Source organism: Pseudozyma flocculosa, assembly GCF_000417875.1.
Source record: "Pseudozyma flocculosa PF-1 unplaced genomic scaffold scaffold00022, whole genome shotgun sequence".
In the NCBI taxonomy this organism is placed as follows: Eukaryota; Fungi; Basidiomycota; class Ustilaginomycetes; order Ustilaginales; family Ustilaginaceae; genus Pseudozyma; species Pseudozyma flocculosa.
The window spans coordinates 296987-320119 of record NW_006920890.1 but is presented as its reverse complement, the minus strand read 5'-3'; the positions used below and the strand labels follow the sequence as shown (position 1 = coordinate 320119).

General features: G+C 64.6%; 9 protein-coding genes across 9 annotated transcripts; 5 read left to right on the top strand and 4 right to left on the bottom strand.

Annotated features, from left to right (window-relative positions):
* Positions 1–916: 916 nt before the first annotated feature.
* PFL1_05888 (uncharacterized protein) lies at positions 917–2104 on the top strand (the record flags this gene model as incomplete). Its single annotated transcript, XM_007883424.1, has 2 exons — positions 917–1988; positions 2094–2104. 2 exons carry the CDS (start codon positions 917–919, stop codon positions 2102–2104), a joined length of 1083 nt encoding a protein of 360 aa, XP_007881615.1.
* Positions 2105–2820: 716 nt separating this feature from the next.
* On the top strand, positions 2821–3583 carry PFL1_05887 (uncharacterized protein; the record flags this gene model as incomplete). Its single annotated transcript, XM_007883423.1, has 2 exons — positions 2821–3262; positions 3459–3583. 2 exons carry the CDS (start codon positions 2821–2823, stop codon positions 3581–3583), a joined length of 567 nt encoding a protein of 188 aa, XP_007881614.1.
* A 351-nt stretch (positions 3584–3934) lies between these two features.
* On the bottom strand, positions 3935–4603 carry PFL1_06909 (uncharacterized protein; the record flags this gene model as incomplete). The annotated part of the gene is made up of 1 exon (XM_007883510.1): positions 3935–4603. One exon carries the CDS (start codon positions 4601–4603, stop codon positions 3935–3937), a length of 669 nt encoding a protein of 222 aa, XP_007881701.1.
* A 753-nt stretch (positions 4604–5356) lies between these two features.
* On the top strand, positions 5357–9703 carry PFL1_05886 (uncharacterized protein; the record flags this gene model as incomplete). Its single annotated transcript, XM_007883422.1, has 2 exons — positions 5357–9403; positions 9542–9703. The coding sequence occupies 2 exons, from the start codon at positions 5357–5359 to the stop codon at positions 9701–9703; spliced, it is 4209 nt and encodes a 1402-aa protein (XP_007881613.1).
* Positions 9704–11430: 1727 nt separating this feature from the next.
* On the top strand, positions 11431–14062 carry PFL1_05885 (uncharacterized protein; the record flags this gene model as incomplete). Its single annotated transcript, XM_007883421.1, has 2 exons — positions 11431–11520; positions 11654–14062. 2 exons carry the CDS (start codon positions 11431–11433, stop codon positions 14060–14062), a joined length of 2499 nt encoding a protein of 832 aa, XP_007881612.1.
* A 274-nt stretch (positions 14063–14336) lies between these two features.
* PFL1_05884 (uncharacterized protein) lies at positions 14337–17007 on the bottom strand (the record flags this gene model as incomplete). Its single annotated transcript, XM_007883420.1, has 2 exons — positions 14337–15979; positions 16077–17007. The coding sequence occupies 2 exons, from the start codon at positions 17005–17007 to the stop codon at positions 14337–14339; spliced, it is 2574 nt and encodes an 857-aa protein (XP_007881611.1).
* A 411-nt stretch (positions 17008–17418) lies between these two features.
* PFL1_05883 (uncharacterized protein) lies at positions 17419–18065 on the bottom strand (the record flags this gene model as incomplete). Its single annotated transcript, XM_007883419.1, has 3 exons — positions 17419–17507; positions 17616–17691; positions 17793–18065. 3 exons carry the CDS (start codon positions 18063–18065, stop codon positions 17419–17421), a joined length of 438 nt encoding a protein of 145 aa, XP_007881610.1.
* Positions 18066–18759: 694 nt separating this feature from the next.
* On the top strand, positions 18760–19943 carry PFL1_05882 (uncharacterized protein; the record flags this gene model as incomplete). The annotated part of the gene is made up of 4 exons (XM_007883418.1): positions 18760–19493; positions 19555–19576; positions 19674–19749; positions 19855–19943. 4 exons carry the CDS (start codon positions 18760–18762, stop codon positions 19941–19943), a joined length of 921 nt encoding a protein of 306 aa, XP_007881609.1.
* A 238-nt stretch (positions 19944–20181) lies between these two features.
* PFL1_05881 (uncharacterized protein) lies at positions 20182–22958 on the bottom strand (the record flags this gene model as incomplete). The annotated part of the gene is made up of 6 exons (XM_007883417.1): positions 20182–20292; positions 20399–20443; positions 20565–20768; positions 20888–21073; positions 21169–21323; positions 21428–22958. The coding sequence occupies 6 exons, from the start codon at positions 22956–22958 to the stop codon at positions 20182–20184; spliced, it is 2232 nt and encodes a 743-aa protein (XP_007881608.1).
* Between the last annotated feature and the right edge of the window lie 175 nt (positions 22959–23133).

Sequence of the window (23133 nt, the reverse complement as noted above, 5' to 3'; positions counted from 1 at the left end):
ATGGTCGTTGGCGGTGTTGGACCACCAGCAAGCAGCAAGCTTGAGAATCAGGGTCGAGGGCTGGCCGGCTGCCCGTCCGCCAAAGGAAAAAAAAGTCCTGGCTAGAAAGAAAAAAAAACTCCACGCCCTCGCGCGGGCGGCCAAGTTGGCCTGGCCTGGCCTGGCGTGCCCGCCTGGCTGTCGGAAATTTGGGTCCCGGGTCTACTTTCGAGGCCTGGCCCGCAATGCAGTAATCAGATCATCAGTAGTCGAGTACATACGGGCGTCCACGCACGGCATAACTTCGCAGCGCTCGCTGCAGGCCAGCAGAGGTGGGCAGCTGCAGCCGCTTGCAGCAGAGCCTGCCTGCCCGTCGGCGGCAGTGCCGGCCACGGCCACGCCCCCCCTTCACCCGGTCTCGGGCCTGTTCCCGCTCAACCGCCTGGATTGCGGTGCTGCACCTCGCCGCCTCTCTGCCGCCGGGGTCTCTGGTGGTGCCTGCCTGGCCTGCCTGTTGCTTGTCGCTGTGTGCGCGTGTAGCGGTATGCGGGCTCCGGTCGTTTCTTCTTTCGTCTCGGTCCTCTGCCCTCTGCGATGCCTCGAACGAGCTCGTGCGTTGCACACGACGAAGGTCTCGATCTGCTGGGGCGAGCCCACGACGTCGGGCGACTGCGTAGCCAGCTGTCGGACCCGATGATATTCTTGACCGCCGGCCTAGCGGATGCCAAGCATCGGGGTGTGGAGCCAGGGCCGGGCCAGCCAAGGAGCAGCGGTGCGGCCCGACCCGACTCGGAGCCCAGCCAACAACAACCACATCCGCGCGCTTCGAGGGCCGGCTTCCATAACCCTATAGAACACATTCAAGCTGCTCCTTGTGCTGCTGCCGTCTAAGCTGCCTTCTGTCCCCCTCTACCTCTGCCTTCGACCTCGGAGAACCATGCGCTGGTCCGCTCTCGCAGCCATCGGGAGCGCGCTCCTGGCCCAGCAGGCCCACGCCGTTCCCCACATCCTGCTGTACACCAGGACGGCCGGCTACCGCCACGAGTCGATCCCCACGGCCGTCGACACCATCACCGGCATCGGCAATGGCACCTTGCGTGTGCCGTCCGGCAGCCTCGATGCTTCAATCGCCGACCTTCGATGGCAGGCCACCGCCACCAGCGACCAGGCCGCCTTCCGGAACGCCACCTACCTGGCCCAGTTTGACGCCATCGCCTTCATCATGACGACCGACATCGATCCGCCGGGCGCTGGCACTGTGCTCGACGACGAGGGCATCCGCAACTTTGCCACGTACATCCAGAACGGCGGCGGCTACGTCGGCATCCACTCGGCGTCGGCCACCCTGTTCGGCGCTCCCTTCTACGGCCGGCTCGTCGGCGCCTACTTCGACTATCACCCGCAGATCCAGAGCGTGTCACTCAAGCCAGTCGCCACCGACCATCCCTCGACGTCCAAGCTGCCCGGAAACTTTGATATCCAGGAGGAGGTGTACAATTTCCGCTCAGACCCTAGAAAGCTACCCTCGCCAGCCAACGTGCTGATCACCAACGCGTCAAACTACCAGGACCCAGGCGTCAATCCGCAGGGCTTCCGCAACGGCACCAACGGACCGGCGCCCCATCCGCTGGCGTGGTACCGCGAGGGAAGGCTGCTCGACACCGATGGGAGCACCGACGCGAGCGTGCGCGGCGGAGGCGGCGCCAACGTCGATCCCTCTGGTGGGCCGGGGAGGTCGTGGTACACGTCGCTCGGCCATGACCGCGCGACCTGGCAGCAGGACTTCTTCCGCGGCCACATCGCCGGCGGCGTAGGCTGGGTGCTGCAGTCGTCGACGGTCAAGTCGAACAACGCCACCGCCCTTGTGGGGCAGCCGGGTCCATCGTCGAGCGGAGGGGGTGGGGCCTCGGCAGAAGCGTCCAGCACGGGCGGCAGCGCAAGCAGTAGCGGCGGCGCCGGCGCCACAAGCAGATCCGCATCTGGACCAGCCCCGAGCGGCAGCAGCAGCGGTGACACCAATAACGCAGCGTCACCTGCCTCGCCCCACTCGGCTTTATCAAGAATGCTTCTCCCGGTTGCCTTCATTTACATCGTCATCTTTGGCGCCCCGGTAGCGCTCTTGTAACTTCACTCTGCAAGCGTACATTACGTTATCGTATGTATACAGTAGTATACCTCGAGGCCTTGACCGTCTGCCGCACCACAACGAAGAACCGTGATGACATCAATCGCCTCAATACACATCTGCGTGGACGGCAGTCGTTTCCCTCGACTTGGGAATCCTTGTCGAGGCGACTGGGCGGGCCTTAGCTTAACTTGTCTCTTGGCCGACCCACATCGGCCCCGGTCTCGGCCCCAACTCCCGACGCCGTGCACTTGCCCGCGCAACGACAGACGCCATGTGATGATCATCGCGGGTAACCCACCATGACGAGCAGGCCCGCATCAGAGGAGCCAACATGACCGGGCGGGCCGTCGTTATGCGTGTTGCGACCACGCAGACCGCCGTTTGGCGCATGCGCGTTCGCCGACTGTGGGCAGTCGAGAAAGAGATGATAAAGACACACCCACATACAGCCGGGCGTAGCAACAGCCGCGTCGAGCTGGCCGATATCTTGTGGGGGCTCTCGACAACGACGAGGAGGGCCAAGCTCTACCCCTTGTTGGCGCGACCCACATGCCGAGGAGTGGGGTCCGGACGCTCGACCGGCCCTCCTGGAACATTGCACGGCGCCGTTACCACTTCGCGGTCCGACCCCTTCTCGTATAAATGCTCACCCTCCTCGGTCCATGGCGCCCGCTATCGCCCCCATTATTAGCACCACCGCCGCCATCACGACCATGAAGTACTTGCTGCTCATCCTTGCCGTCCTGCAAGTCGCCTTGCTGGCCCGCGCACAGCAGGCCCCGCTGGACGCCGTTTCCTGGGAGGTGCCTTACAAGCACGAGTGGTTCTTCGTTCAGTACAACCATACCACCAGCCAGGCGGAGCTCTGCAGCACCCGACCTTCCACTCTCAGTAGCCAGGGGCAGAGACCTCTCAACATTTCCTGCAGGCCCGGGATTGATTGCTACGTGGTGCCTTCCGACCTCTGCAACACGGGCATGTGGAAGGATACATGCGTCTTGAGCGCCCAGGTCTACCATGTCGTCAGGCACTGGCGCTGGATGATGTGTCGCTTTGCGAAGATCTCGTCGTTCGACTACAACCAGATCCCGCAGAGCCTGATTGCCTCGTTGACCGCCACGGACGCCAGCGGAGACGGCAGCGCTGGCCTTATGAGTGAGTGCGCCGCTCGGGGTGTGGCATACGGCTAGCGCTGCTCCAGGTCGCGCCGCACGGAAGCGCAGCCAGGTCAAGCCGTCGACATGGTATCCATCCTCGCTCTCCCCGTCTCCCTCTCCCTCTGACTCTGACGCTCTCTCCGTCTCCTCGTTCTGGCTGCAACCTTGGCTCTATGCACTTCCTACTACTCCAGTTCCAGTGATCTTCAAGGACTTGAAAGGCAAAGTTACGGGGCAGGGGGAGAAGTACTGGCCGCTCCCGAAGCACCAGGTGGGCACTCCGCCTCTGCCTTGGAACGACAAGGGCGCATCCTCTTGAAGCCAGCCGGTGACGGGTGCTGCGGCTGGGCTTCTGAAGGCCTCCATCTCAACATCTGCCTGTTCCCGACGGCGGGATCGAATCGCTGAAGGCTTCCGCGGTGCATTCAGTGGCGTTTGACAAGGTCCGCCGCCCTGTGCTCCTTTGTACACGAGGTCGGAGGCTATTTTCTTAGGGAACGGTCCAAGGCATGCTTTGAGCTTGTCATTCTCTCTGGTCATCGACTGCCAAGATGCGCTTGGCCGGGGAAAGGAAGCTAGAGGTGAGGTGATGCGCTTTCCGCGACGCGTGAAGGCGTCGACATCGGATCGGGAAGGTGAAGGAATGGTGTGGCGGCGTGAGAGAGCCTGCTTATGACGCTCGCCTCTCCAGCTTGGGACAAGCGAATCCCAGGACGCAGCGGCCGAGGCAGCGATGCCCCCTCGGGCAGGTCTCGTGCGGCTGCGGCGGCGGACAATAGTCTCGCTCGAGCTCCTTGCGCCGGATCGAATGGATCGAGACAAAGCGCGCCGCCCGCTTGGGCATGGAAAAGGCCGAAGAGAAGCTCTGTTCGAGCACGCATCTGCGGACGACGCCAAAGGGAGCGGGCAAGGGCAACTTGCTGTCCCTGCGACGCTTCAGGCAGGCCTGCAGGATGGCGCCCATCGACTTGTGAGCGGGACGCATTCCGATGGCGGCCGCTTTCGACAAGCAAGGAGAGAAGATGGGGCTGTACTCGGGCCATCCATCGCCTTCGTCGTCGTGCAGACGGTTCGCAAAGGAAGGGCTTTGAGGTGGCCCTGGCGCCAGTGGAGCGGCCGGGACGAGTAGGCGGTCGACCTCTTCCTCAGAGTCCGCCGCTTCGGCCTGCGGCTTCGGCGCCGCCTTCTTGGTGCCGATACGAGCCTTTGCCAGTCGCTCGATTGACGAGGGCGATGCGACGAAGCTGGCCTTGGCGAGCGAGCTTCTGCGCGATGCTCCCGACTTCTTTGGCGCGCGGGCAGCCGCCGGACGCGACGGAGAGCCAGTGAAGAGGCCCATCGTTAGTCGGTTGCCATGTCGTAGAGGTGCCCACGTTTGCTTGCTATCGCAGCGGTGCAACTTTGGCGGAGGGGCGAGGTCGATCGAGGGCCTCGGGGGTTGAGGAGCGTTGCGTCGTTGACGGAGTGAGCGAGGATGCGAGGGTGCTCGCATGGGCCCAGATGGCGGCGAAGTAAAGCGCAGCGCCAGCAGACGCCTTCCCTCCACCCGCTGGCTTGGCTGGCCCGCTCGACTTTTCGGAGGATTTCCTGCAGGCGACCGCCTCTCTCTCTTCGCTTCTGACGCCGAGGCTGAGGCCGTTTGGCTCGTTCGCTCACCTGCCTGCCTTGGCCAACGCAGAGGCAGCTTGGACCCCTTTTTGGATCTCCGAGTACGGCGGTGTTGGTTGACGGCATCCCCCCTGTCCACCTCGCCCTCACCCACCCCACCCCAACTAGCTTCCATACACACGAGGCTAGAGCTGGGCGGCCATCAACGGGCCTCTGCCGCCCCACTTCATTGCTCACCTCCATCACCTTGCTGCCCTCTTCCATCTTCCCACCAACCTTGCCACCGCTTTTCCTCTGGCCTAGGCGCACCACCACTACTACTGTGCTCCCCGACGACACCCCAGGCCGTTGTCCCGCCGCCCAAAGCTTGCCGGCCCATCGTGATGCCGGCACGTTCCACTTAGGATAGAATCACGACCCACATATCGCCGATTCCAGACCAAGACACGCGTTTCAGACTCGGACCTCGCTCCTTCGGCCCCCAATGTCGGCCTTTCACCAGCGGCAAGATGCTACGAGAAACGACGGCACCGTATCCAGACGATGGCAGTTTGAAGATGCGCTCGAACCCGACCACCCCATCAGCACGCAGTCGCTGCCCGTCGACGGTACACTGGGCCCCAGCCTCTGGCAAGCCGTCCGGGATAGGGTTCAGGTCTCGGCCGCCCTGAGGCAAGCCAGCGGCACCGGCCGGGCGAGCCGGATGCATTCCGAAGTCAGGATCGACGCAGAGGGGCTCTCGACCGACACCATCGGCAGCCACAACTCGGGATCCAGCCGACCTGGCCAGCATGCCGGTCACTGGCAGTCGCTGGCCCACCTATTCGATCAGGATGGCCCCGAACCCGTGGCCCGAGAGGCGCGGAGTAGGCGCAAGAGGGCGTCGTCGTCCAACAGGCAGGACTCGCCGGAAGCGCGCCGGACCAGCCAGCACACACCGACGCCCTCACGGCGGAATCAGGGCGGTACCATGACCTCCGACGACCGCCCACAGAGCCAGGCGTCCATCTCGCCCCAGCGTGGGCGCAACAGCATCGCAAGGGCCTCGGACGATGGGCGCGGCGCGTCCGGCGTATCGCCCGGCCCAGAGAGGCGCAAGACGATCATGGCCTGGAATCGTATGGTCTCCCCGCCGCCGTCGAGGCAGCACGGCGGCGGCGTCGAAGACCGCTCCCGCCTGTCAAATATGACGTCGCTCAGCGAGGAGCCTGACAGCTGGCTCCACAACGACCCTGACGACGCTCCAGAAGGCGAGGATCCGCTGCTCTATACCACGCAAGAAACGCTGCTCGACAGCGACACCGAGAGCACCGTCAGCGACACCGAGTCCGAGGCGAACATCGGCGTCCGACCCGGCTCCGGCTCTCTGGCAGTTATCGCCGAGCACGGCGGTCCTGCTGCGGGAGACACGGTCGACCGCGCGCACACGCTTCGCGGCCGCCTGGGACGCTACTCGGCCGGCCTGAGGCGCAGGATGCAGCTCTCCCCGCTGCAGAGGGGCATCGCCAAGTGCGGCATCGCCTACCTCATCGCCTCCCTCTTCACCTTCTCGCCCTTGCTGTCGTCCAACATGGCCAAGCTGCTGCCCAACCACGACCCCGATGCGCGCGTCCCGTTCTCCAACCTGCACATGATCGCCACGGTCGCCGTCTACTTCCACCCGGCCAAGACGCTCGGCGCCATGGTCGAGGCCGACTTTTTCGCGCTCATCGCCTTTGTCTTTTCCGTCGCGCTAGGTTTCTCTTCGATGGCCGTCGCCGTCTTCCTCCACGACGCCGACATGCTCTTCGTCTCCGACATCCTTAGCGTCCTCGTCTTCCTCGGCATCGGCATGGCCCTGGTCGGCTACGCCAAGGTCAAGGTGGCCAAGCCCCAGTTCAATACGGCCTGCTCGCTGGTCAGCATCATCGTCTTTACCGTCGTGGTCAAGGAGGGCTCAAAGCACCTCGGCCACTTTTCCTTTGACAAGACGATCCAAGTCACGCTCGTCGTCATCGCCGGTTCGCTCGTCAGCAACCTGGTCTGCTTCCTCTTCTGGCCCCAGAGCGCCACTACCAACTTGCAGAACGACATCGACAAGAACCTCCAGGGCTTCGCGACGCTGCTCCGTGTCCTGACAAAGACGTTCCTGCTAGACGATCCCTCGAACTTCCACTTCAAGAGCGACAAGATCAAAAAGGCCATCGACGATCACCACGAGAGCTTCACCTCGCTCAAAAAGGACCTCGGCGAGGCGATGCTCGAGCGCTTCTTCGACCTCCGCCTGCGCGGCAAGACTTCGTACTACAAGGACGCCACCAGCTCGATGAACCGCCTGGCTCAGCATCTCGCCGGCCTCAGGAGCTCGTGCGGCCTGCAGCACCAGATCATGATGGCGCGGGTCCAGGCGCGCAAGGCCAGGGAGGCGCAGGAGCACCCGGAAGCCGAGGCCGCGGCTTCCTTCTCCGGCACAGCCACCCGTGGTCAGTCGGCCGACGTCGCCGAGGCCCTCGCGAACCTCAAGGAGGGCGAGCGCGGCGCTGGCGCCAGCTCTCGAGATGCCGAGCAGAGCGCCGATGCCGGACAGCGCGCTCGGGCCTTTGAGGACTTCATCGACAGCGTCGGCCCGCACATGCGCAGCCTCGTCTTCACGTGCAGCAGGACGCTCAGGAACCTGCGCACCACGTTTGTTGCTCAGCGCGGCCGGTCTCTTGGCGACATGGCGAAGCCCGAGGCTGCCGCAGCTGCGTCGATGCAGGATGGCCGCGACACCGAGCCCCTCCTGGGCTCGCGCTTCAGGACGGGTGATTCCTTCGACATCCTGGCGCGCGACGTCTCATCGGCGTTGAAGAGGTTCCAGCACGAGCAGACGGTGGCCATCAAGCGCATCTACACGATGGAGCCCAAAAAGGCCGAGGCGGAGCGCGAGGCCGCCGAGCACGCATCGAAGCAAACCTCGCCGCACGGCGCGGGCGACCGGTTACCCGCCAGCCTGCTCTCGAGAGCGCATCCGGACGAGGAGATCTTCCTGATCTTTTTCTTCGTCTTCAATCTGGAAGAGTTTGCCAAGGAGCTCGAGGTGCTGGTCGAGGCGCTCGAGATGCTACGGCAGGGCGAGGAGCGGCTGGCCACTGCGCGGGCCACGTCGATCTGGTCGCCCATTAAGCTCTACCTCGCCACCATGCTCCCGTGCTGGAGGAGCCTGCTGGGACGGAAGAAGACTCGCGGCCTGTCGGCAGCCGCAGCGAGGCGCGGTCCTGTACGCCGCAAAACCGAGGATGTGCTCGATTTCCCCTCGAACCGTCGCAACACTGTCAATACGGCTCAGACGCCCGTAGCATTGACCTTCAAGCAGCGCTTCCAGCGCCTCGTGTGGTCGATTGGCGAATTTCTCCGCGAGGCAGACACCAAGTTTGCCATCAAGGCGGGCGCCGGCAGCGCGATCCTGGCGAGCCCGGCGTTCTTCGAGTCGACGCGGCCAACGTTCAAAAAGTTCCAGATGCAGTGGGCGCTGGTCAGCTTCATGGTGGTGCTGAGCCCGACGCTGGGCCAGTCGAATCAGATGAGCTTGCATCGCTTCCTTGGCACCATTCTTGGCGCCGCTGCCGCCGTCGGCATCTACAGCCTCTTCCCGGACGACAACGTGGCTCTGCCCATCTTCGGCCTCTTCTTCTCGCTGCCATGCTTCAACTACATTGTCGGCCGGCCGCAGCTGGCGTCGAGCGGCCGCTTCGTGCTGCTGACGTACAACCTGACGGCGCTGTACAGCTACAACCTGCGCAAGGTGGGCATCGAGGTCGAGCAGATCGCCTTCCAGCGGACCGTATCGGTGCTGGTCGGGGTGCTGTGGGCCACGGTGCTCAACCAGCTGGTGTGGCCGTTCGAGGCCCGACGGGAGCTGGCCCGCGGCGTATCGGACCTCATCTTCAAGCTGGCCTGGCTCTACCAGCGCCTCGTTGTCACGTACTCGGAGGACCAGTACAAGGCGGCCAACGTCGTCAGCGTGGACGAGGCTCATGACGACGAGGACGAGAACAGCGCGTACGCCGACGACGTCGAGAGGCAGCCCCTGCTGCGATCGCGGCAGACGCCCATCATCGACGAGTTCCAGACGATTGAGCTGCATCTACAAGTCACCATCATCAAGCTCGAGGGCCTCCTGGCGCAGACCAAGCACGAGCCTCGCCTCAAGGGCCCGTTCCCCGTGGCGACGTACAAGGCGATGCTGGGCTGCTGCCAGAACATCCTGGACAAGCTGCACAGCATGCGGTGCGTGACATCGCGCGACGACTGGTACCAGCAGGTGCGCCGCGACTTTGTGATACCCGTCAACCCGGAGCGGCGCGAGATGGTAGGCAATGTGCTCCTCTTCTTCTACACGTTGGGCTCGGCCTTCCACCTCAAGATCCCCGTGCCTCCCTACTTTCCGCCCGCCTCGGGGTGCCGGCTGCGGTTGCTGGAAAAGATCCGGGAGTTGCCGGTCGTCAAGCGGCGCGCGGTGCGAGGATCGAGCGCCTACCTCCTCTTCTACTCGTATGCGCTCGCCATGGGGGTGAGTCACACGTCGTCGCCGCTGGGCTCGTCGGTCTTTGGCTATTTCGGCGACCCGTGCATGCTGACGCCCCGAACTGCGGCCAACTCTGCTCGCTCCACGCCGCCGCCACCGCGCCCCCTTGCCACTGACCTGCAGGACGTTATCGAGCAGCTCGAGGAGCTGGGCCGCCTGACGCAGCATAACTTTGGCGTGTGGGGAGGCTCGACGGCCAACTTTGAACGACACTTCCAGACCAGCCCCGAATCGGCCGACCCAACGCCCTATGGCACCGTCCGCGGCCCTCGCCAGCGATCCTGACCGTCGATAGACAGACTAGTGCATGCCTCGCTGATAGATGTCCACTCGCTTTGCCTTGCACACGAACCGTCATCATCGTTGCTCCTACTCAAGTGCTCCGCTGCTCGACAGGGGGCTCGGAAGGTGCTGCCGCCATCTTGCCGGACATGACCGAGGTTGATCTCTCTGCTGGACGATGAAGTGACGCGGAGGCTCGGCGAAAACAAGCTCTGCTGGCATATTCAGCCCCGGGGTTTGGAGCCTCGTCGCGGATGACGCATGAGAGCGCAAGCATGCAAGCTAAGCAAGCAAGGGGAGGCACGAGTATCGGGATCGCCGAGGCTGGGAGTCGGTCGAGCCTTTCGGATGCTCCCGACGACGCAGGGACGCGGCAGGCCGGCTGCTTCGGAAGCCCTTCCTGTCCTGCCCGCCTGCCGTATACAGCTCCGGGGGCGAGCGGCGATCAAGCATCCCGCCTGGACGGCACCAGAGAGGAACGGATGTCGGCCCGCTCTCGGTGCTCTACGCCTCGCACCTGCAGATCGCTCCCGAGGGCCGTCGCGGTCGAGAAGAAGCCAACAGAGGGGAGGCAGACCGGAGCAGTCCGTCCGGGAATGAAGGAAAGAGGCTCATCCTGTCGTGCGCAACAAGCAGCCGAGAACGGGAAACCACCCGAATCGGCAGCCAGCCTGTCGTAGGTGGCAGCATGAAGGCCTGGATCAGGCGGGTTCGGATGTCAGACCTACTGCCGTCATGCGCGACCAGCGCCTGGCGGGGCGGGGCGGGGCTCGCCACAGGTCTGTCTGCGAGCAGCCAGCAGCAGACAGGTAGACCACCGAGCCCAGGGCGAGGTTAGGCAGGCTTGGCCTAGCCTGGTTAGGCTGGGCGCCGCCCCGAGAGTGTCAGAAGAGCCTTTTCGGCGCAAGCGAGACCAGAGAGAGGCCAGGCCGGCCTGGGCAACCTGCCGTGCGTAGCGCTTTGCGGCCTGGCCTGGCCTGGCTGCCAACATGCATATGGCAGGCGGCCCGAAGCGAGGCCTCTTCGTCTCTTCGGACCAAAAAGCAGGTCGGTCGCTCGAAACAGAACCGCTCGAGAGGTGGCCGGGGTCGCGGTGAGTGGGTGGGGTCAAGGGCGAAGGGCGGCAGTGGCTGAGAGCACAGCAGCGGCGGCAACGGCAGCGGCGCAGCGTCTGAGCTGGTGCTCCACCGGCTTGGCCTCCGCTCCTCGACCCTTTTTGCCGGTCGGTCAAGTGGCTCGCTCGCTCGTCTGGCGCCACCCGACCTCCAACGCTCCCCGCACCCGCCACGCCACCCCACTCTCTCCCTGATCGCCGCCCCGTCTACATACACATCCACTTGCCGCCTTTTTACCCGCACCATCCACGCAGGCCTCGACGATCTTGGCACCGTCGCCGACACCCCCTGGCTCTACCTCTTCCCGCCCCGTCTCGTTTCATCTCGCCCATCCTTGTCGGCTCAACCCCTCCTCGCCCTTCCATCATTCGTCACCGATCGGCCGATCGATACCACCGCCCACGCCACTCGGCACTCTGCAAAAGGCGCCGAAGACGAGCGCATGGGAGCGACGGCTCTCCTCGTCTCCATTAACGTCCGCAGACTAGAGAGTCAAGCACTCGCCTCGCTCGCGCCGCCACCCTGCCACCTCATAGCCTCGTCGTCTGACACGTCGTCTGCCAGAGGACGAACGAGCTTCGTCCATCCCTCGGTGCACCGCACGCGCCTCCAAGCATGCCTCCAGCTAAATGCGATGTCATCTCAAAGGAGCCCAACACCCCCTTTGCCGAAAAGAGGGCATGCACAGGCTGCCGCAAGATCAAGGTGAGTCCGCTGCCGCCGAGCAAGAACGCCGCGTGAGGACACGGCAGCGAAGACCTCGATGCTGAATGGATCTCGCCCGTCCGATCCTCGTCCTCGCCGCTTGCTGCCGCTCGCTCTTCCACCACCGACACAGTCGAGGTGCATCATCCCTCCGGAAGCCTCCATCTGCACTCGCTGTGCGCGGCTGAATCTCGAATGCACGATTCCGACCCACCACCGCGGCGTCAAGATCGAAGGTCTGCAGCAGTCTGCTTCGTCGGCCTCCCAACAACCCACAAGCGGCGCCAGCAACACGAGCAGCAAGAGCCCCGTCTACCATGTTGAGCCCACGCGGGAGCCGACGCCGCCGCGGACAGAGTCGCCACCGAGCAACAGCAATAACCCCTTCTCCGTCCAGTCGCTCCTCGACACGACGTCATCCGAGACGACAGCGTCCAAGGCGCTCCTCTCGTCGACCGTGCATTCGCATCTCCAGCAGATGCCCAGCGTCAAGGTGTCGGCGCACGCCGCCAGTCGACCCCTGATCGAGAGCGTCATGGCCGTGGGCCTCTTTGACGAAGCAGAGGTCAAGGAGCTCGTCGAGTTCTACTACGAGAAGCTCAACCCCATCATTGCGCTGCTCGATACCCACATCTACACGCTGAAAGCGCTCAAGAGCAACCCAGACTACCGGCTGCTGCTTGCCGGCATCTGCACCGTCGCCGCCAAGTTCGTCAAGGCCGACCGGTATGTCGAGTGCCTCGACTTTCTCAAGCCGGCCCTGGCGCGCATCGCGGCCGAGGATGTGCCGCCTCAGCTCGAGACCATCCAGACGCTCTCGATCCTGGCCATGTGGAAGCATCCAAAGGACGGCAGCAGCTGGCGCAAGGTGCGCTACGCCATCACGCAGTCGTTTGAGCTGGGCCTGCACGAGCTCTTTAGCCCACAGACGCGATCCAAGCATCCGCCGTCGCGCGCATTCATCCAGTCGCAGCGGACCTTTCTGCAGCTCGCCTGCTTCGAGGACGGATACCGCGATCAGAGGCATCTCCCGCCGGCCATCGACCCTTCGCTTCTGCCTGACCCACGGGAATGGATCGACTCGCTGGGCGACATGGTGCAGGACATCGACGTGCGGCTGGCGGCGTCGCGGGAGAATGCGCAGATCAAGCGCGACCTGATCAGCGCGCTCAAGTCGTCCAACGCCAAGAGCAGCAATCCGTCGCAGCCTTCGCGAGCCACCTGCCTCCGCAATGCCCGGCTGATCAAGATGACCATCACGGCCGAGACGTCCGCGTCGCAGATCTGGATGAACCCGCCGGACAGCGAGATCCACTGTCAGCACTCGGGGCGGCCCTGCCTCCTGTTCCATACGACCAACACGCTCTTCAACTACCATCGCGCGCTGTACTCGATCTACTCGTCGCCCTTCCTCTCCGGGCCCAGCTTCTCCAAGGACCGGCAGGCGGCCTTCCAGCGGTGCTCTGAGCTCAGCGTCGAGCTGTTTGAGCTGTTCAAGGGCCCCTATGGCCAGGAGAGCTACTACCGCTTCGTGCACGACATCGTCATCCTCAACCTGGCCGTGGCGGCCGTCTGGATCTGCGACAACTGGCGCGCCATGCCCAATGCGCTCGCGGTGCAGGCAGCCACGGCGATCCGCATGGCCGCCGACGCGACGGCGCCCGCCCTCGACTTCCACCTCGAGCAGGGCTCCTACCTCGCCCGCTTCCTGCGCTTCTGCTGCACCAAGCTGCCGAGCACCCTCTCCATCCACGAAAACTCGCCCGTCGGCATGGACGAGCTCATCATGTCCGAGGATGCGCGGTGGGCCATGGGCCTCTCGGCCGGCCTGCCACCCGGCTGCCTCTATGGCGGGCCACCGGGCCGCAGCAGCAAGCGACCGCACTCGACGCCGTACCACAACATGGGCAACGGCGGCGGCGGCGGCGGCGATGCGGTGTACTACGGCGGCAACGGCGACGCCGGCAGCCCGTTGCAGCACGGCAGCACCAAGCGACGCAGGATGGACAGCAACCACCACTTCGGCTCGCAACATGCAGGCTCGGACGGTACCGGCGGAGGCGCTTCCGCCAGTCCCTACCAGCACAGCCTCGACGGGACCACGCACTACCCTCATCACCACCACCAGCACGCCTACCCGCTGCACAATGGCAATGGCAACGGGCACGGGCATGGGCACGGGCACGGCTTGGCGCCCTCGCCCTCGGCCTCGTTCCGCCCGCCGGGCAGCAGCAATGGCTACCCGGGAGAGCATCACTTTGCGCCGCAGCACGGCCACAGCTTCAACGGCAATGGCAACGGCAACGGCGGCGGTCCCGGCTCCGACTCGTTCAGCCTCTTCAACGACGCCGCCGCCGCCGCCGCGTCGTCGGGGCCCGGCAACGGTGTGGGCGGCGCGGGCGCGGCGTGGATGACGCACGGCTCGGCCATCAACTTTGTCTCGGATTCCCTCAATCCGCCGTCGTACCCGACCCAGTGGGTGGCCGACGACGACAACTCGATCATCACGTTCCTCCAGAGCATCTCGTCGACGTCGCTCTGAGGTCGAGCGCGTGCCGTGCTGCCCTTGGCGCGTCGACACCTCTTGGTCCCCTCTCTTTTTTCCTGGCTCCCCCTTTCGTTTCCCCTTCTGATACCGCCTCTCCTGCCCCACCGCGCGTATTGCCGGCGCGCGCGGAGCAGGAGAGGTCCCTGCCCTGTTGTATTTCTACCTTCGCCTTTCCAAGCAGGCGCCAGCCAGCCAGCTCGCCCGCCTGGCAGCCAGACCGCGCGCTCGGGTTGGGCTGGGCTGGGCTGGACTGGGCTGGGCCAGCTCGTCACCTCGTGTTGCCGTCTTCGCCAATCAACCACCCGACACCGCGGGTCAGCGAGAACCCGCCGCCGCCGCCGCCGCCGCCGCCGCCGCTCGCCGATGTCCGAGCACCGTGCCCCTGGCTTTGCTGAGCTGTGCCCTGTGCCTGTTCCTGAGTCTCTGCTGCGCTGGTGGCGGGCAACGGCGTCGAAGAGCCGCTGCCACCGAGGCGGGGAGACGAGGAGATGGACCAGCCGCCGAGGAAGTTGCGTGCCGCCGCCCGCGCGGCCCGGGCGGCTCGTTCGGCCGCTTCGTGTCCGCCTCCGCTCCCGAGCGAGAGGTATCCCCCACCTCCCCCTGCCCCTCCCCCCGCTCCTGCTGCTGTAGGGGCAGCGGCGGAGTCGAAGTCGAAGAGCTGTGCAGCTCGACTTCCGATGCCAGCTTCGTCTTTTCTCCCCGCCGGCAGGGCGCCGGTGGTAGCGGTAGCGGTAGCGGTCGAGGCGGGTGGTGCGCTGCCGCCTGCACTGCCGGCACCAAAGTAGCTGAGCGGTGAAAAGCTCAGAGGTAGCAGGTTGGCCGCGGCGTTGGCGCCCATCCCGACCAACCCGGCGCCGACAGAGGCCGCGGCCGCCGCGGCGTTGGACGCGTCCATCGTCATGTTTGCGCCCGCCCCGACTGGCAGGCCGGCGCCGCTGAGCCACCCGGCCTTTTTGGTCGAGGCAAACGTCTTGCCCTGCTCGAGTTCGCGAGAGAGTTGGTCGTCGACGCGCTTCCACGCCTTGAGCATGGGCGCGAGCTGCGACGACGGGCAGAGCGTGAGGACGTGCGAGACGAGCGTGAGCCGCTGCGGCGTGTCGTCCCAGCCGGGATGCTTGCTCAGCTGGTAGCACGTCTTCCAGCCCAGGTCGAGGGCCTCCGGGAGGATCGAGGCCGCCGTGCCGCTCCTTGCCGTCGAGCCGACTGTACCGTGAGCGCCCGCCGAGGCGTCGACGTTGCGCTCTTGCGCCTGCGCCCGCTTGCGCAGGACGCCAATCTTCTCGACCAAGCGGACGCAGAAAGCCGCCGCTTCCTCAAAGTCGCTCGCCGAGGTGGCGGCGTCCGCCAGCATCGCCAGAGTGCGGATCTCGACCATGGTCTTCTGCGAGGCAGTAAGACCCGGCTGAGTAGCAGCAGCAGCAGCGGCGGCGGCGGCGGCGGCGTCCGTGTCGTCGTCGTTGTGGTCCGGTCCCTTCGCCTCGATCGAGAGCCTTGCGAGAAAGTCGGGTCCGATGGCGCAGAGCTTTGACGCCAGCTCGAGGACCAGCTCGGGCGACTTATACGCATCCTCCTTGTGCGCCAAGAGGCGCGAGATGAGCGTCATCCGGTCCTCTTCCGCCCGCACCTCGTTTGCGCCCATCGTCTGGCTCGGGTCGTCCTTGGAGCGGATGCGGAACGAGCAGAGGCGGCAGCTCGCCTCGATAAAGTTGCGCTGCAGCTTGACGCTCGTCGAGGCCGGCACCGTGTCGAGCACCTCGTTGGCCAGCTTCATGTCGCCGGTTCGTGTCGAGGCGACCGTGGCCCGGTCGAAGAGCGAGGTGGATATTGAGAGGACAAGGTGCTCGATCCTCGCGTCCGAGAGGCCCTGTGTCGCCGTCGAGTCCATCAGCAGAGATCGAAAGAGATCGAGGTCTGCTCGGGGAGACGCGAGAGCGACAGCGACACAAAGGCAGCAGGTGAGGACCTGGTAGCTGGAAGAGGTTGACCGTCTAGGGTACCGAGCACTCACCTTCGACCTTGATGGAGCCGGCCAGCACGACTTCGACGGCCTCTTCGATGGGCAATGCCGCAAAGGGACCTTTGGCAGCGACCAAGGCCGGTACCTTGTGTGCGAGCTCGCTCCATTTGGCACGCGTGCGCATCTCTGCCACGTCGCGGCGACCTCCGCGCCCTGAAGCCGCCGAGGCCACCGAGAGGGCAAATGATGCGATCAGATGGTCGAGCATCGAGCGCTGTGCCGCTCTGCAGCCGTCTGGACCGGCAGAGCAGAGGAGCCAGTCCATGTCCAAAGCACTGAGCCGTGGATCTTGCTGGGCCGAGGACGACGCCGAGCCGATCAAGAAGGTCTGCTGCAGCTCCTCGAGCCATGCCAGGTGGCGGTCTGGGATACCGGTGGCGGAGTCGGATGGATGCTGTGCAGCGAGCGTGAACGAATAGATCTGTCGAGCGCCGATGGGGACGTCTCTGTCCCGCAAGAGCGCCTGTCGGAGGCCATGGAGGTCCCCCGAGGCGCTGCTAGTAGGGCCTTGGGAGAGAGTGTGCGCAGCATCGGCGAGGAAGCGCAGGGTGGAGGGAGAAGAGGCTAGGCCGACTCTGTCTGTCAGTGCTGGCCCGCGCGAGTAGAGCACGGCTAAGATGAGGGCGCTTAATTGGTCGCCAGACGGGGGTGAGATGGTATCTGTTGCTGTGTGGACGTGGGTGGCGATGGCGGCGGCGAGCAGTCGGGCGCTATTCCCCGCATCGTCGTCGATGGAGGTGTCGAGCAGCTCGAGGAGGGGAGTGAGGAGGAGGGGCTCCGAAGAGCAGGCGTCGCCGATGTGGGCGGCAGCTATCTGCCCGACGGCATGAGCGGCGGCCTGGTGGGCGGAAGTTGGTTGGTGTATGTCGACCTGTGCGAGGGCCGTTGTGAAAATGCGTAGGGGCGCCTGTGCCGTGTCCATGGCGTCGGATGGGGTGCCGTGCGGTCGACGACGGTCAGAGAGGCGGGCGGGCGAGCGATCGGGTGAGGGTGAGGGTGAGGGTGAGGGTGGTGATGGTGGTCGGAGTGGGTGAAGTGCTAGCGTGGCGTGGCCAGCTCACCGCTGCTTGCCCGCCCGCCCGGCCAGGCCTAGTCAAGTGGAGGAGCTTTGGCCACCCGTTCAAGCCAAAAACTTGCCACGGCTGCTATCGAGGCTGCCGGCTCGCCGTAAAGCCAAGCCCGGCCTGGCCTGGCCTGGCCTGGCTCGAAAAGGGAGAATAGAAGTACAACAAGGAGCCACGGTCGGCCGAAGAGTGGCTAATGGTACAGATGATGGGTATACGAGCAAACGAGACAGAGGTGTCGCGCTTCCGCTGACGGTGCGGCCCAGCGCTCAGTCGTCCTTGACCAGCCAGGCTCTCAGCTCGGCCTGGCCGTCGCATAGCTGGCGCGTGAGCGTCTTGACCTGGTCCCTCAACGTCTCTGCAGGTGTGCCGCGGGGCAGACGGCAGGCAACGTCGAACAGACAAGGATGAGTTCAAGAGCACAGAGCGGCGCCGGCGCCGACACCGGAGAGGATCGACAACTCACCCGCCTCCTTGAGCGCCTGGCGGTAGTCTTGGTTTGCCACCCGCATCTCGCTCTCGAGCTGGGCCAGGTCTCTTTGCTAAAAAGGGCGGACGAGCAGCAGCGATGTGAGGAAGGGATATCGGAGCGTGAGCTGCTACACGTCGCCACCGCACGGCCCGGCATCGATCCTGGACTGACCAGCGTCTCGTCCTCGCCGAGCTTGTCGTCGGGGAGGTGGAGGATGATTTCCTGGATCTCCTTTGCCTTGAGCACGAGGTCGGCCACGAGCTCGTCGATCGACTCGCTCATCTCGTGCGGCTCCACGGCCTCGGTGCGGCCGGTGATGGTGAGGGGCACGAGCGAGTCGGGCAGCTGCTGGTGCTTTGCCTTTCGCGAGACGTAGGCGATTGACGACGACATAATCTTGAGCAGGAGGTCGATGTCGTTGTCGAGCTGCGTGACGAGGTCCATGTTGGACAGAGAGGGATGCATCGGCTGGCAAAAACAAGAAGGGCGGGGCGGGGCGGGACGGGACGGGGCGCGACGCGCGGGCGCTGAACGGACGGAATCGTGGCAGGGAGAGGGTTGGACCGGTTGCGTTTGTGTCTGCGTGTGGCTGGTCGAGATGTGCCTTTTTCGATGCGAGGGATGGCTGTGTAAGGAGCGTCGTAGCTCGTCGAAAATAGGGCGGTGGTGGTTGTGGCAGCTCGAGATAGAGGGTGGTGGTGGAAGCCAAGTTGCAAGCCGGGATCCACGTCGGAAGTCGGAAGGGTCAAGCAGAGGTCGCCGTGGACCCTTGGCCAAGAAGAAGCAAGCAAGCAAGGTTGGCTGTCTGCCCGCCCGCCTGGCCGCCCTCTTTCGTTGCTTCTTTCCCATGCCGGCACTCACAGCGACAAAGGGACATCCCCTACCTCCTCCTCCTCCCCCTCCTCCTTGATCTTCTTCTCTTTCCCTCCCGTCCCGTCGCCGCACTTCCCTTTGTCCCCAAGCGGGTTCTCGCGCGTCCAAGTACTCATACAAAGGGGCAACGCTCTTCGGCTTCTGCCGCCGCCTCTCCGGGTGAGTAGCAGGCACGAGGCATATAACACTAGCTAGGCTGCCTGTCGCCCAGGTCGGCCCGCCGACGAGCACCAAACGACCCCGATACTCTGGCGCCACTCACATCATGTCGTCCACTTCCACCACCACCAGCGCCGTCGCCGTCGCAGCTACAGCTGATATGGACGCACAGCCCTCGATATCCTCGCCGATGCCGGCGCGATCCACCACCACGACCCCCGCCTCCCACACCCCGGCCCACACCCCGACGGTCACCCCGTCGCGCTCCCTCTTCTCAAAGTACACGGACCAGTACGTCGTCCCAGCGCACCTCGCACCCGCCGCGCTCCAGATCTGCATCACCGCCTTCCCGCTCGGCCTCGTCGCCGGCCTGGTGCTCCCCCGGGCGCTCGGCTTCCTCGTCGACCGAGCCACCAGCCTCGTCTCGAGCAACGACAGCGCCAACGCCGCCCAAGCGACGACCTTCGGGAGCTGGTACACGCTGCCCCAGCTCCACCTCTACCTCTTGGCGTGGTGCACCTTCCACCTCCTCGAGTTTGTCATCACGGCAGCGTACAACCCGACGCGCCTCTTTTCCGACTCGTTCCTCCTCAACAACGGACTGGCCTACCACGTCGCCCACGTCGCCGGCCTCGTCGAGTTTGGCATCACCGCCACCCTGGCCGGCCCGGCGTCGGGCTGGAAGCGCCCGGGCCTCTCGACGCTAGTCGGCCTGATCCTCGTCGTCGTCGGCCAGTCGATCCGCAGCCTCGCCATGATCCACGCCCACAACAACTTTAGCCACATTGTCGCCTTCCGAAAGAGGGACGACCACCAGCTCGTAAAGACGGGCGTGTACGCGTGAGTCGCTCGCACCGCCGCTTCGAGGATGATTGTCCCCGCCTCTCTTCCCCGTCGGCAGCGTCAAGCTCAACCACCCATCGGTCCCCTCCCCGCTTGGCGCTTTGCCCCCCCCCCCCCCCACGCTTCACCCGCCACCCTTCGTACTTTGGCTTCTTCTACTGGGCGCTCGGCACCCAGATCTTGTTGGGCAACCCGCTGGGCTGTCTCGCCTTTTCCATCGTGCTGTGGCGCTTCTTTGCCCACCGCATCAGAGGTGCGTCCCGTCTGCCTGGTCCCCCGCACCCGCGTCGTCCAGTCCCGGGTCCGAGGATGCCATTTGCTGACTGCCTCTTGGAACCGTCCGACCGGCCGCGCGCAGTCGAGGAAAAGCACCTCATCGAGTTTTTCAAGGACGAGTATGTCCAGTATAAAAAGGACGTCGGGACTCACCTCCCCTTCATCCCGTAGCTGCCCGCAATCGAGCCTAGGGTGAGGGGCAAGGGAGGCAGTCAGCGAACAGTGCAATCGTGTCTGGTTGCTCCAACCTACCTTCAGTCCGAGGCCCGAGCCATTCGAACGCCTCGTTCGCCGATTGATCGATCGCGATGCAGGCGGGCACGCGGGCAGACTGCAGACCGAGTTTGAGCGTGCTTCCTCGCTGACAGCGAGTGGGAAAGAGCAGGGACCGGCACCGTCGGCCCCGCTCTCATCTTCTATTCCTCGAGTCGACACCGACGGCGCCTGCGCCGATACCACCGGACTTGTTGACGCTCTTTTCGGCCTCGTCGAGCCCTGCCTCGGCTTGGATGCGCTCGATCTGTGCCAGTCGCAAAAAGGGGGTGGGGTGAAGTCAAAGCGGATGAGGTCAGCTGTTGCCGTTTGCGTCCACCTTCCTCGGCGCTTGCCGCGAGACGGGTACGCACCTCTTCCAAGATGGGCTTGTACTCCGAGTACTTTTGTTCCGCCAGCTGGAAGTCGCCTCGGAACGATGGCAAGGATGGGATGCCAGTTTGTCAGTCGAGTGAACCGGCCAGAAAAACGCAAGCAGAGGGGAAGAGGTAAGGCCGGGCGGGATGCGACTCGACTCACGGCGAAACCGGCTTTCCTCGTCTCCTTGCCCCTCAGCTTGCCCTCGCTCTCGGTGAAGGCGACGTTGGCCCAGTGCGCCTTTGTGCGTTCGTAAAAGGCGCGCAGCTTCTCGCCGGGCATGGGTGTCGAGAGCTGCTCGACTTCGGATCGATGGCTGTCCTGGGCCACGCCCATAAACAGCTTGGCCTTGGCCCGCAGCTCGTCCTGCCATCGAACGGGAGGGCACGGCGCAACAAGGGTGCCAAGGGGGGGCAGGGAAGGCTCAGCATGGCGATGGAATGGAAAGGAATGAGGCAAGCGATGCCTCGAAGGCCGGCACTCACCTTTTCGGCCTGCGACATCTTTGCACGCTTGGCCTCTTCGTCCTCCTCGTCGTAGTCGCCGTACTCGTACCCTTCGGGGATCTCGTCACCCTCCTCGCCGCTGCTGCTGCCACTATCCGACTCGTCGTCGTCGTCATCATCCTCATCGTCGGAATCGTCCTCGTCCTCCGACTCATTCCACTCGAGCTGTGAGGGGAAAAAGGCGGAGGGTCAGCATCTGCTCTTGGGGCCCGATGGAGGATGGCAGCCGCGGCAGGCAGGCAGGCAGCACGCAGACTCACATTGTCAATCGGGCACTCCTTGAGGCAGTTGAACTTTTCGAGCTTGGCCAGGTCGAGCGTGTAGAAGTCATCGAGGGTGAACTCGCGGTTGGCCTGCTCAAAGATGCCGCCGTACAGGTACAGGACGTTGCGCTGCACTGCCAGCATCGTGTTGTCTGCGAGGTGGCACCGACCGACAGGGATGCAGGAGAGGAATAGATAGTTAGCGAAACAATGCAGGTCAGGACGACCCGCTCACCCTCGGCATGCATCGACTCACATCGCTCCATGGGCCGCGTCTTTTCCGGATCGTCGGGGTCGTCGTCGTCGTCGTCTTCTTCTTCTGGCGCTGGCTCAGGGGCTGGTGTTGCGGCGGCGGGCTGCCCCGTTTCCGTCGCTGCGTTCTCGGTCTTGACGCCATTGGACCCCTTGGTCCGCGCCGACTCGCCACCTCGCTCGTTGTCGTCATCCCCGTCGGATTTGGCGCATTCGTCCTCGCCCCGATCCTCGTCGTCGGAACCCTGATCCTCGTCGTCCTCGTCTTCCTCCTCCTGCTGCCGTCTCCGTGCCTCCTCCTCCGCCTGCCTCTGCCTCTGCTCCTGCTGTTGCTTCTGCTTCTTTCTCCGGTTTCCGCCGCCCATCTTCTTTGGCCGCTTGAGATTGAGGCTGATCCACCGCCCTGTCCCGGGCAGCTGGTAGCCAAACAGGTCCTTGTGGAAGGTGCTCTCCATCGACTCCTCGTCGGCCTCGGTGTCGGTGACGCCTCCAAACAGCACGCCCATGCTCTTGGCCTGCCACAGCGCCATGGTGCAGCCGGAGCGCGCCGAGGGGACGTAGCCGACCTTGCGCCGCTTGACCCAGTCGAGGTTCTTGAGGTCCTCGTCCATCTTGAGGAACCAGGTATCCTCGAGGGCGACGCCCTGGGTGCGCTGTCCCTTGACGTACTTTTTGCAGTAGCCGCCGTGGAGGACGATGCCGTCCGCCGTCGAGAGGAGCGAGAAGCCGCTGCGGGGCGTGGGGCGGCGGAGGTCGTTTTGCTTGATCTCGGTCCACTTGAAGGTGTTTTGCGTGTCAAAGACCCAGAGGTCGTTGAGGTACTGGGTCTTTACGCCCGTGTCGATGAAGCCGCCAAAGAGGACGAGGAAGTGCTTCCAGAACGTCATGCGGTGGCCGCTGCGGGCCGAGGGGCGCACCTTTGTGTCGATGCGCTCCCAGGCCTTGGTCTCGATGCTAAAGGCCCACAGGTCGCGGTAGTGGTGGAAGGCGTTCTGGCGGGCGCCCGAAAACTCGCCGCCAAAGAGCCAGAGCATGCCGCCCTGCGATGGGGTGGCGGCCACCTGGTGGGCGGAGCGCGGGCCGGGCTGGTTCTGCGAGGCGTAGCTGCGCCACTCGTTGCGCTCCGGGATATAGCGGTACATGTCCTGGTAGAAGGAGACGCGCTCACCGTCAAAGTACTCGCCGCCAAAGAGGTAGAGATCGTTTCCGAGCGGACAGGGGGTGAGGGTGGCGTTGGCACGGCGGGAGGGGGGGCCTCCGATCTTTTCCTCGTTGACGGCGTGCTCCTCTTCCCACTTTGCGCGGTACCTGGCGAGGAGCAGGTCGAGGTCCTCTTCGTCGTCGTCGGCCTGGGGCTTGGCGCCACCCTTTTTCTTGCCGCCGGTGTTGCCTCCCTTTCCGCCACCGCCGCCTCCGACGAGGGCATTCTCCTTTTTGGCCTGCTTTGTGGCCTTCTTGTTTGCGAGCTTCTCGGCCTTTTCCTTTTTGGCGGCCTTGGCGGCAGCCTTGCCGGAGCCGGCCTTTTTCTTTCCCATGGTCGGTTCAGTGGCAGCGGAGTGAGCGATCTACGTGGTGAAGGATCGAGGGTAGGATGGTGTGGTGAGGATCGAGAGTGGTGCCCAAGGGCGCGGCGGGGAGCGGGCAAGAAAGGGGAGGTGAAGGTGTGGGGAGAGGAGAGGAGCCAGGAAGAGGGTACCACCTCGAACTTTT